The sequence below is a fragment of the Syngnathus typhle genome, linkage group LG2 (genome assembly GCF_033458585.1).
Source record: "Syngnathus typhle isolate RoL2023-S1 ecotype Sweden linkage group LG2, RoL_Styp_1.0, whole genome shotgun sequence".
Taxonomy (NCBI): domain Eukaryota; kingdom Metazoa; phylum Chordata; class Actinopteri; order Syngnathiformes; family Syngnathidae; genus Syngnathus; species Syngnathus typhle.
In genome coordinates this window covers 2,108,332-2,118,938 of record NC_083739.1, presented here as the reverse complement: position 1 = coordinate 2,118,938, position 10,607 = coordinate 2,108,332, and the positions used below count along the sequence as shown (strand labels likewise).

Here is a 10,607-nt window from a genome sequence, read left to right as displayed (position 1 = left end):
CAATGAGCGCTGTTGTTGGGCCCAGTGGCCCCTCCCACCGCGGAGACGATCTTTACCGTAAGTGCGGCAGGATTGGGGCAAGGCGATCGCACCAAAGGGGGCGCCGCCGGGGGGGGTGCAAACTGGTGACTGGTTGAGGGGATTTGAAATGTGCGAATGATCACAAAGGGACCAAAAGCGAAATGCACTCTTGGAGCAAGCAGGTGCTGAAGCATCAGGGTGTGGCTGTTGCTGAGGGAAGGTTGAGGAAGAAAAAAAAAAAAAAGAAAGGGGGCGAGTGAGAGCAGTGAAGAGGGCAGACGCAAAGCGCAGGGATTGGATGGCATTGCAAAAATGTGTGATTTACAATTAAAACACAATTGGCAAAAACATTATTGCGACACAAAACGAGCTACGATATTTATTTTGAAATGAAGGGTTGGTCTTTTGAGTTTGTCCGAGATTCTGCTGCCACCTAGTGGCAGTATTAAGAATTGCAAGTCTGCTGGAAAATATGCTTGTTGAGTTGATTGATAAAATTAATCGGTTGGTTTGCGTTCGACTTCTTTATTTCTTACATGTCACTAGTTACTTCGTATAAAAATGGACTGCATTTTAATGAATTGATACAAATAAACTAGTAATCATATTTTGTCTTACAGAACTTCAATTGATTTTTATTTAAACAAATGGAATAAAATGGTTACTTCGTATAAAAATTTATTGCATTTTAACTAAGCTATCATGAATAAAATAAATTAGTCATTGCAGATTGTCTTACGGAACTTCCATTGAATTTTATTAAAACAAAATGGAAGACACTAATTCAATATTATTCATATTCTTCGACATAACTGCCTTTACAGTAAATGTCATTGTATAAACTAAAACAATGATAATGTACAGAAGTCCAAGTTGACTTTATGAGTTTGCCTGTCAACTGTGAATTGACGAGATGAGCAAAAATATTTTTTTCAATTATTTTGTTTTAAAAACAGAATTGGCACTGTTCTGCTTTCTGAAGATTCATCAAACATACTATCTGATTCCATTTGTGTGTTTCCACAATAAAAAACAAAAACACCTCGAGTCCTGAACAGGTCTCATTTCTGGCTGACGATGCTCCGCGCGATGAGCTCTTTCATGATCTCATTAGTTCCTCCGTAGATGGGCTGAATGCGAGAATCCACAAACGCCCTGGAATGACAAAGGCACAATTCAGGAAGCTTCTGGGATTTGGGCTGTCCAGCGTCCTGCACGTGCTGTCGGGGCTCAGCGGCGATTGCCGACGGAGGTGTCGTGAGGTCTACCGAGCGCTTACTTAGCAATGGGGTACTCCCACATGTAGCCCCAGCCACCATGGAGCTGCAGGCACCGTGTGGCCACCTTGTTCTGCAGCTCAGACGCCCTGGACGGAGACAACGCTAAGAGTGGAGCTCCACACACAGGAGAGGAGACCGGCGCACTCACCAGTACTTGGCCATGGAAGCCGTTGCGGGGTCCAGCCTCTTCTCCACGTGGAGGTGGAGGCAGCTGTCGACGAACGCGCGGCCCACGCAGATTTCCGTCTTTAGCTCGGCCAGGTTGTGCTGCACGGTCTGTGCGGAATGTTAAACAAAGTCACTTAAGCTGTCCCCGAAATTCCCAAAACGCCACGTCACCCACCTGCAGGTGAGCGATGGTCTTTCCGAACGCTTTCCTCTGCAGGACGTAGCTCCTGGTTTCCTCAAACATGAACTCGCAGCTCGCGATGGCCATGTCGGCGATCACCAGACGCTCCTGATCACAGATCACATTCGATGAAGCCGATGGGGGAGGGGGGGAGGAGACGGAGCGCACACTCGCCTGCGGCAGCTCGTTCATCAAGTAGTAGAAACCCTTGTTGAGGCCGCCCAACAGCGCTTCCGCCGGGAGTCGCACGTCCTCAAAAAAAAGTTCCGCCGTGTCCTTTGGAAGATGATGAGAGTTAACGCGAGGATAACAAACGTCGCCAAAAGCGAGCGTACCTGTGCCTTTAGGCCGATTTTTTCCAACTTGCGCCCTTTGTGGAAGCCACTCATGCCATCCTCCACGAGAAAGAGACTGATGCCGTGGGCGGCCGTCTTGGCCTGGCGGTCCGTCACGGCCACCACCACCACCAGGTCAGCCATCCAGCCGTTGGTGATGAACACCTGCAGACAGCAGTTTGTCAACCAATAGGTGACGGGGATATCTATGGAAATGATTTCCCAAATTCCACAGCCTGTCTTATCAGGAAAATGTCATTTCTAAAATGTACTTCTTCTTACTTTGTTGCCGTTCAAGATCCAATCGCTGCCGTCACGCTTGGCGTATGTGCGCACACCTTGAAGGTCGCTGAAAAGGTCATGAAACCCTTGTTCAAACCAAGCAAGCCATTTTGCATTGTTTATGCCGGAGAAAGTGTTTTTCGTGTACCAAAAATAATATGCAAGCTCCCTTTAGAATGACAAAACCAAATGTTCAAACGGGTCTATTCGAAAAGAGTCCCAACCTGCCCGCTCCGGGTTCAGTCATGGCAATGGCGCAAATGCATTTTCCGGCAGTCATCTTGGGAACGAAGCGTTCAATCTGCTCCTTGGTGCCGTAGTTGATGATGTAGGGCATGACAATGTCCGAGTGAAGCGCAAAACCTGGTCCTGAACAGTTTGAGTACATTCTGGAGAATGAAAACAGAGAGAGGGCATATGAGAAAGAGAATTTCATTTTGATCAGATGTTTTTGTTTTGTTCCTCTCACTGTTCCTCCCACGTGACAGCAGTTGACAACAGGTCCCCGCCAATGCCGCCGCACTCCTCTGGCGTCATAACTCCCAGCAGGCCTTGCTCGCCGGCCTTTTCCCACACCTCCCTGCTCACCTGGCCGGCTTTCTCCCACTCCTTGTGATGTGGCACGACCTCCTCTTGGAAGAAGCGGCGCACACTCTGCCTGAAGAGGTCATGGTCCTCGTTGAAAATGCGCCGGGTCCCGATGTCCATCATGTTCTTTGCTTTGGATGTCTCCGGACGAGAGGAGGGGGTTGGTTCTCGAGCATCATGGTGCTGCAGTCTGAATGAAAGAATCCAGTATTGAAATAACTGAAATGCTCCACAAATTCTTTTTGTATATGTTCCAACAAAATTAATTTGCTTTTTTCAGACAGCATAGACTGGTAACACCTTATGTTCTATTTGCAGTGTTTTGTAACTTATCTTCTACCCATTCAGGTTTGGCGACTAAGGTTGTCAATGTATAGTGACATATTTTTTTTCCCATGTCCCATATACTCCATATAGGAGGACATTACAGTATATAGTGTGGTTATACTAGTCAACAATATTTTTAAGTGCTACATAGAATTTTGTTATTTTTGTCCATTATATATAGGCTTTATTAAAGTCTGACCTAATTCTTATCTGATCTTATTTTTATATCCACATTTGTGAGTGTGTAAAAAAAAAAAAGGGGGTCTTAACTTTGAATAAAAAAATCACTTTTAATCAGAGGTCGACCAAATAATAGCTCAAGTGCTCGGAAAGTATTGCGTAAAAGTGTGTTAAAGGTCGCAGCGACTAAAATAAAAGAAAACTACAGAAAAACACAACAGGGGATGAAGATAAGACACAAAACTAATGTACTAAGCGCAGTTTTGTATTGACATAGTTGAAAAGTCGAAAGAAACGTGTAAAAAAAATAAACTTTACCTTGCTGCAGCCGACGGCAGAATCTGTCCTGACAGGGAGATTCGTTTAAAGTCACAACCAAATAGTTTGAACGTATTTCTGACAAACATCGTCGAAGAATTAACGTTAGACGAGCAAGTTGAAAACAAATCAAATGACAGTAAAGCTGTCTTACAAATTATGTTTTCTCCCTTTTTTTCTTGCTTTCGCCTCTACTGCAACCAAAAATGAAATTAAAAGAAAAATAAACACTAGTTTGACCACATCTCGGAGGTAAAACACAACTTATACGTTATACGCCTCGGAGTCGGCACTGACGGCCATTTTCTTCTTCTGATAAACGAGTACAGATCCTGGGTTCTAAATTAAACCCTGCCCTCTACCGGTTTAAAGTTGGCATTGCATCTCTTCACGGTTTTTCTCATTTTCTCTTCGTGGTATAGGACAAATGATTGAATTAAAATTATTGCACATAAAAATTGTACAACACTTACTCAAAAATACGTTTTTTTAAAGTGTACTTAAGAGTCGAGACGCTACATACTTTCCCGTTCAATAGAAAATTTAATTTGATGTTTCTGTGAATTTAAAACATATCTTAATGATCATATTTTATTGTATTTGTGTTGTAAATGGACAGATGGGTGTATAATTCTGTGATTCCCGTAGATAACCCACCAGAATGAACCAGAGTACCAGTAGTGACCCATTGTTGTCAAACTCGAGGCCCGGGGGCCGGATCCGTCCCACCACGTCGCTGCACATGGCCCGCAAAAGCAAAGCAAGGGTGTCAACTACCACAATTCTTGTTAAAGCAAAAATGTACCAAAAATTCCAATTGTCAATTGTAATTATCTTAAAATATTACGAGAATTTTTATGTAACCAAAAGGCTTTCAACGGTAACTTTAAAAATGAAATCTGCCCGCAAAAGCAAATCAAAGGTGTCAACTACCCCAATTCTTGTTAAAGCAAAAATATCCCAAAAATTCCAATTGTCAATTGTAATAATCTTAAAATATTTAATATAATTTTTATGCAACCAAAAGGCTTTGAACCGTTAAATCTGTTAAATCTGAATTGACTGCATTAAGACAACCAGTTTATTTGTAGCTCTGGAAGAAAGAAGAAAAACAGCCTGAGCTGGGATGTACTTTGGAAAAATTTATTCTGCAGTGAACAGAATAAAAATAAATAACGGCCTTCAGGGAGGTGGGAGACTTTGGCGCTCACTCCACTGCTTTTCCCCCAGGACCTTTAGCACTACTGGGCCAGTGATGGTTCGACTGAATGAGGTGGCGGTGAGAAGGGAGGGATGGACCCTCACTTGATGAGCGGTCACCCCTTCTCCCCCGGTTCCTCACCTCATGCGGCGAGTGGAGACGCGCCCCCGGTGGGATGCGAATGATGTGGTCTACAATGGAAAGGGGATGTCCCGAGAGAGGAGGGTGGAAACGGTAAAGAAAAACAAAACAAGTGGGCTTCTCTTCGACATCCCTTGAACAAAGTCCTTGTCTTTTCTTGTTGGTCTTGTGCGATGTCCCGAACACGCTCCTGCTGCGCGCTCTTTACACAGACATGATGTGCTTGACGAAAGCTGCCGATCAAACAAGGAGACCGGCGTGAGCCCGAGGAAGACGCCAACGACGTCCACGCCGAGAAACCTACCCTCGTAGTGCACGCTGCCGTTCTCATCCTCCTGGCCGGCCATGAGGGCATCGATCTCGGTTTCGTTCATCTTCTCTCCTGTTGAGCGACGGCGGCGCTCGTCACAAACGCGTTCCTTTGCGTTGGCTCGAGGCGGGACTCACCCAGGGTGGACAGGACGATGCGCAGCTCAGCGCCCATGACGGTGCCGTTGCCCTCCTTGTCGAAGACGCGCAGACCCTCAACGTAGTCGTCGTAGGTGCCCTTGGGCAGAGCGTCCGCCTGTTTCAGCATGGGCAGGAAGGCGTCGAAGTTGATCCTCTTGTTGGCCATTTCTGAGAGTGACGTCACAAGCGGTAAGCACCACGCACGGCCGTTAGTCCGCCACCGAGCTTTTACCTTCTGCGGAGGGGTTGCCCAAGATCTTGGCCACGTCCTTGTTGGTAGGGTTCTGGCCCAGAGCCCGCATGATGTCGGACACCTGGTTGTAGGCCACCTGGTTGTCACCGATTCTGTCGAAGAGACCGAAGGCCTCCTTGAAGTCTGAGCAGGAGAGAACATGAGGATGGTTTTACACCCGCTGGGCTTCCAATTAAAAATAAAAAAAATATGTTTGCAGCTATGTGGCACTATGCTCGCTGGCTAAGACGAAGCGGAGGTGATCTATTTTGGACCGTGGAGATGGATGACGTGTTATTTTGCAACTAGCAGGGGTCGCGACAGCTGTAGCACACACTAAGCCATAGCTACCCGAGGGGGGAGGGGTGCAAACCGATACCCCCCCCCTCCTCAACTGTTGCCATATAGAGACATGCCGACTTAAAAGGCTGACGGTGGATTTCAAGGTGCCAGTAGCGAAATCTAAGCAGCCATCTAATCTCGGCTCATCACATTATGAAATAAAACCGGCGGCGAGGATCACAATTTGGATTCCTGACTGTAAGGTGACCTTGCTCATCAAGTCAGGATGCGAAACCTTGACCCCGGGGTGTTAACAGTGGCTCGCAGGGGAGCGGCCGGGTCGGCCCCCGAAATAGACATAACTAACATTCCCATGGCAACTGGAGCAGATGACAGTTAATGGGGAGCGTGACATCCGCCAACTCATGAAAAACAAATTAATTAATGGACAATCTTTTTCACTTACCCTCAATTTGATCCGCTGTGAACTCAGTCTGCCATAGAAATTCACACACAAAAGACACGGGAAAAATAAGAACACAAATAGCACTTGATGTTCACTTCATAAAACAAACTGACATTTTATACATCCACAACCATCATCAAGAAATTTCTTTTTTGCAAAAATGCATCCCAAAGATTCACCCCACAAGTGAGTTACACACCATGTTGGAGAGCTGGAGATGCAGGAGAAGGAAAGCAAAAAAGAGGCCAAAGTCCCGAGACAGAGTGGTCCAGAGCCTTGGTTGGAGGGCTCTCTTATGTATTCCGGGCTCGTGATGTCACACATGCTAATGAGGCGCCTCGGATGACACGCTGGGACATCTTTAACTTTCTTAGGGCAAACAGAGAGGTGAGCGCCGCCGCCGCCAGGCCGCCGTAGCAGAAGGGGGCGGGGCTATTTTTAGGCTCAAGACATTGAGCCTTAATATTGGAAAGCACTTTTGAAACTACCAAAATCTTGACTTACATTTATCTCCTTTCAAAGAGGCAAACGGGGGGGGGGGGGGGGATTTATGAAACCTGTGCAGCCGAGTGAGCCTCTTCACAAGGCCCGGCGAGATCATTTACACCTTTTATTAACCTCCAGGAGATAAATGGCTCCTCTTCTTCCAGTGAATTACAACCACACTGATGATTCCGGTTTAAGCTTACGTTCACATCATTTAGTCGGAATGATACGGCCAACGTGTAATAATTGAGTCGAGCGGCTGGCGGCGGTTTCCAGCGCTCTCCATGGTGCTGACAAGCAACCCGTTTGCCGCTGTGGGTGATGTCACCAATCTTTTTCCCATTCTTTTAAATCAGATTAAAGGCCCTGTCGCGTGGTTGAGTGGGAAAACAAACACGTAGTCACCATCGCCATGGGACGTCGTGCAACATACATGAGTGACCTAAAAATCAGCGTGTTTGTATGAAAGGGTGAACCCAGTTAGGCCACACCCCTGCACAGATGAGCGCTATTTTTAACCCTTCCTGCCTGAGGTGTTTGGTTTCTTGGATGGAGGGGGGGGGGGCGGGGGAAGCAAACTCTCCTCTTGCTTCTCCAGCACGGCCTCCCGCCCACGAACCCCTCCAACCCGTGTGTCACGGAGAAGGCCCAAGGATTAAAAAAAGAGCGGTGGCATTGTGTCGCGCTGTGGCGTTTGGGGTGTCTAAAGTGTGAGCCTTATTTGGAAAGGAGTGCTGTGGAGCCAGACTGTATATGTTGCACTGGACGAGCCACATATAAGACTTGATCCAATCGCTGAGAAGTATCTTGGATGAAAGTGCTTTCACTCTCTGACCTAAGAGTTGACGCGGTCTTTAATATCGAAAATTTCCCCATCCCATTTGTCAACTAAAATTAACTATCAAATTAGCATAACCTGAATAGTGCAAATGAGTTCTTGCAATGGGGACCGTTGCTGCCCCCTTGTGGTAGTTTGTGCCGCTGCACAAGAACAACAAACGTTGCTGTGAGAAATCACTTATTTATTACTCAGACAGTGCAAAGGATCCATTCATGACACTAATACTAAATGGTTAGTCCACCCATACTGTTAGCCCCCAAAATAATATTTAATTTTTGTTTGGACTATGATGAGGTGATGTGAATTTTTCAATGGAAGGAAAGTAAGCTGCAATGACACATCCGGTCTTGTTGGACATCTACCTGTTGGCTTGAGGTTGAGGGGGGGGAGGCAAATCAATCAAACCTCGAAGGCTGGGAACCGTGCTTGCGTTGGTTGCAGGAGGTCGGCCAAAAAATAGATGGTACCTGCCATGCCTGCAGGAAGTGACACAAGCGAAGGAGGCAACTCAAATTTAGTCTTCCCTTGAGTTGAACTGGTTCTGCGGCCTTTTGTCGCCGAGTGAAATACCTTCAAAAAGTGAGAAGGGGGTATCTGGTGTCCTGCAGCCATGCGAGCCGTAGTTCATACACCAATCTGCAAACTGAACGACAACATCTGAGTCCAGAATACCCAGCAAAGTACGCAGCTCAGTCTCCGTCATTTTCGTGCACAAACCATGCAGGCTCGGTAAAGGTGCTTGGGGTCCTGCGTGTGACGGTACAGAGCCAGGAAGGTGTACGCATTGCCCGCCGCGCCGTGACACAAGCCGTAGCCTTTCTTCAGCAATCCCCAGCGCCACGCAACCTCGCCACACTGCAGGGCATCCTCCAAGTACGGAGACTCACCAAACACCTGGAACGTCGACTCATGAAGCTAACAGCCACCAGATGGCGATAGCACACGGATGCTATTTTTTATATTTGCTGTTAGATTGCTCTTTATACCAACTGTGTACTCATTCACCTCATCTCGAAAAATCCAGAAAAATCTCACCTTATGCGCCTGCAGGAGCATGTAGATGACGCCCGGGGATCCGTGACACCAGTGCACCAGCAGGTCACGATCATCTCCGATACAGGGAGGGTAGTTCCCAGAGGGGAACTTGAGATGGCGGACATAGTCCACGCTGGGTTTGACCATCCTGCCAACGTTCTCCTCAGCCGCGACAAACCCAGCCTGCCCCGGGTGAGAGAAGGTAAGCGTCAAACTGGGGCTCTCTGGGTAAGTCGACGGTTCGGTCACCTGCATGAGGAAGTAATAGATGCCGGCCAATCCGTGGGCGGCGCCGACATATTGTTCATTGTACCACTCGTACATCAGGGGGCTTTGATCCTGGACACGACACTTCTTACTGAGGCGCTCGCCCGATGCCAGGATGGCCTCACTGATCTAACGGAGAACATTGAAATTGCTAATCAGTGACGACGGGAAGAAAAAGAGCCAATCAAAGTGAATGATGATCATTTGTCACCTGCCGGATGTGCTGCGAGGGAATTCTGTCTGCACCGAGCTGCTGGTTGACAAAGACGAGAGAATAGAGGTAACCCACCCGACCGTAGAGGAGCTCGTCAGGCAACCCGCCGGAACCTTTCATAACCGTCTCGTGATACCGCAGCAGCCTGCGAGACACAAACATGATGCTACGGTTTCGATTCCAAAATCAAACAACATACAATCGGCAAGATTGATTTTTCCGAATTTGCTTTTCAGTTGGTTTTCAGCAAGGCTGACCTGCTGATGCATTCGTCGGCCTCTCCTGGCATTTGCAGCCGGTGGTAGACGACAGCCGCCACAGCTAGCGGCCCCGCGTCACCACAAAGGAAAGTGACATCATGGCGGCGAGTCAGGTACTTCAGACTGCGGCTGATGTGTTCCAGCGCCTTCTGGAGGAACGCTGGTTGCTTGAAGATACGGTGGATGTGCAGGTAGAGCAATGCAATGCCTGAACAAAGAAAGAACCACCAAATAGACAAGCAGTGTGCATTTTCATGTGAAGTACCCGCTTGGCGTTTAGAAGTGGCTGCTGAGTCTTCCATCTTCTCCGTACAGCTATTTAAGACATCTACTTATTGTTCTCAACCATTGGTTGGACTGGATTACTTTAGATTTTTTGTGTTTGAGGCGCAAATTAACTAGTAATATTATTTTACATATGGATATACGAGTACTATTATTGCAATCTGTTTAAGGCCTGATCAATTCCCACTTTGTGACGTCACTGTACCTGCCCATCCTGTGTAAGTGGTGCAATCTTTCGGGTCGGCAGCCTTCAGCCCGTTCTCCATGACAGCCAAAAGCTCGTCGATCTTGCTGCTTAAGCGCTTAGCAAACGTAGACGTCAACTACAAAATGCACGACACGTATGAGTATATTTATTAAAAACAGACACAAATGGAAATATTCCCGCAGTGAGTGGCTTACCTTGCCATGGGAGTCAAAAAGCGACTGCGTGTGCTCTGGGGTATAGTCAGGATAGGGATTCTTCAAGGCTCTCGTGTCCATTTCTCTCTCGATATGCTTCAAAAAAAATAAAGATATAATAGCGTATGATTCTATAGAAAGAAAAATTGGGACCGTGGCTAAATATAGCGATGAGAAAACACACCCACCTACACGCTAATGCAGCAAAAGCGCCCCGCTAAGAAACGTAAAACATGCACAGTAACTTGCTTTTAAGAAGAAATTAAAGCGATTTAATATTTTCAACGCAATCGATATACTGTACTTGCACAGAAAAACTATTTGAAATGTTTATGTTTATGTCCGATCTTCCTTGTCTACGAAAC

General features: G+C 46.8%; 4 protein-coding genes across 5 annotated transcripts in view; all 4 read right to left on the bottom strand.

Annotated features, from left to right (window-relative positions):
* The window catches only part of LOC133168552 (microtubule-associated protein tau-like), a 26,887-nt gene extending 26,831 nt beyond the window's left edge, over nucleotides 1–56 (bottom strand). Inside the window, exon 1 of the mRNA XM_061300208.1 lies at nucleotides 1–56. This exon is cut by the window's left edge and continues 75 nt beyond it. The gene's annotated coding sequence lies outside the window, so the exon portion shown is untranslated.
* A 695-nt stretch (nucleotides 57–751) lies between these two features.
* acadl (acyl-CoA dehydrogenase long chain) lies at nucleotides 752–4,001 on the bottom strand. Its single transcript, XM_061300232.1, has 10 exons — nucleotides 3,681–4,001; nucleotides 2,737–3,045; nucleotides 2,492–2,656; nucleotides 2,268–2,334; nucleotides 1,986–2,150; nucleotides 1,825–1,926; nucleotides 1,645–1,758; nucleotides 1,450–1,577; nucleotides 1,301–1,387; nucleotides 752–1,176 (listed from the first exon to the last, which is right to left on the bottom strand). The coding sequence occupies exons 1-10, from the start codon at nucleotides 3,767–3,769 to the stop codon at nucleotides 1,083–1,085; spliced, it is 1,320 nt and encodes a 439-aa protein (XP_061156216.1). The 5' UTR covers nucleotides 3,770–4,001; the 3' UTR covers nucleotides 752–1,082.
* An 801-nt stretch (nucleotides 4,002–4,802) lies between these two features.
* mylz3 (myosin, light polypeptide 3, skeletal muscle) lies at nucleotides 4,803–6,784 on the bottom strand. Its single transcript, XM_061300264.1, has 6 exons — nucleotides 6,652–6,784; nucleotides 6,453–6,480; nucleotides 5,705–5,848; nucleotides 5,470–5,640; nucleotides 5,327–5,404; nucleotides 4,803–5,255 (listed from the first exon to the last, which is right to left on the bottom strand). The coding sequence occupies exons 1-6, from the start codon at nucleotides 6,652–6,654 to the stop codon at nucleotides 5,227–5,229; spliced, it is 453 nt and encodes a 150-aa protein (XP_061156248.1). The 5' UTR covers nucleotides 6,655–6,784; the 3' UTR covers nucleotides 4,803–5,226.
* A 1,159-nt stretch (nucleotides 6,785–7,943) lies between these two features.
* Nucleotides 7,944–10,607, bottom strand: lancl1 (LanC antibiotic synthetase component C-like 1 (bacterial)). Of its 2 annotated transcripts, XM_061300252.1 has the most exons (10): nucleotides 10,431–10,607; nucleotides 10,243–10,338; nucleotides 10,046–10,163; nucleotides 9,553–9,763; nucleotides 9,293–9,440; nucleotides 9,064–9,210; nucleotides 8,815–8,997; nucleotides 8,497–8,673; nucleotides 8,350–8,422; nucleotides 7,944–8,255 (listed from the first exon to the last, which is right to left on the bottom strand). In XM_061300252.1, the coding sequence occupies exons 2-10, from the start codon at nucleotides 10,321–10,323 to the stop codon at nucleotides 8,179–8,181; spliced, it is 1,215 nt and encodes a 404-aa protein (XP_061156236.1). In that variant the 5' UTR covers nucleotides 10,324–10,338; nucleotides 10,431–10,607; the 3' UTR covers nucleotides 7,944–8,178. The 2 variants fall into 2 exon arrangements, with proteins under 2 accessions (XP_061156236.1, XP_061156228.1); XM_061300244.1 differs by having other exon boundaries at nucleotides 8,815–9,210.

What these genes read in the sequence shown, in the direction of transcription:
- acadl (XM_061300232.1), bottom strand. Translation starts at nt 3,769, where the DNA reads ATGTTTGTCAGAAATACGTTCAAACTATTTGGTTGTGACTTTAAACGA. An exon ending in ACTGAACCCGGAGCGGGCAG is followed by an intron (nt 2,335 to 2,491) that starts GTTGGGACTCTT and finishes TGACCTTTTCAG; the next exon opens with CGACCTTCAAGGTGTGCGCA. An exon ending in GCTTCCATGGCCAAGTACTG is followed by an intron (nt 1,388 to 1,449) that starts GTGAGTGCGCCG and finishes GTCTCCGTCCAG; the next exon opens with GGCGTCTGAGCTGCAGAACA.
- mylz3 (XM_061300264.1), bottom strand. An exon ending in CATCGTCCTGTCCACCCTGG is followed by an intron (nt 5,405 to 5,469) that starts GTGAGTCCCGCC and finishes GTCGCTCAACAG; the next exon opens with GAGAGAAGATGAACGAAACC. An exon ending in CGGCAGCGTGCACTACGAGG is followed by an intron (nt 5,256 to 5,326) that starts GTAGGTTTCTCG and finishes TTTGATCGGCAG; the next exon opens with CTTTCGTCAAGCACATCATG.
- lancl1 (XM_061300244.1), bottom strand. Translation starts at nt 10,323, where the DNA reads ATGGACACGAGAGCCTTGAAGAATCCCTATCCTGACTATACCCCAGAG. An exon ending in GCCGACGAATGCATCAGCAG is followed by an intron (nt 9,441 to 9,552) that starts GTCAGCCTTGCT and finishes TGTGTCTCGCAG; the next exon opens with GCTGCTGCGGTATCACGAGA. An exon ending in ACCTTTACCGAGCCTGCATG is followed by an intron (nt 8,423 to 8,496) that starts GTTTGTGCACGA and finishes GTTGTCGTTCAG; the next exon opens with TTTGCAGATTGGTGTATGAA.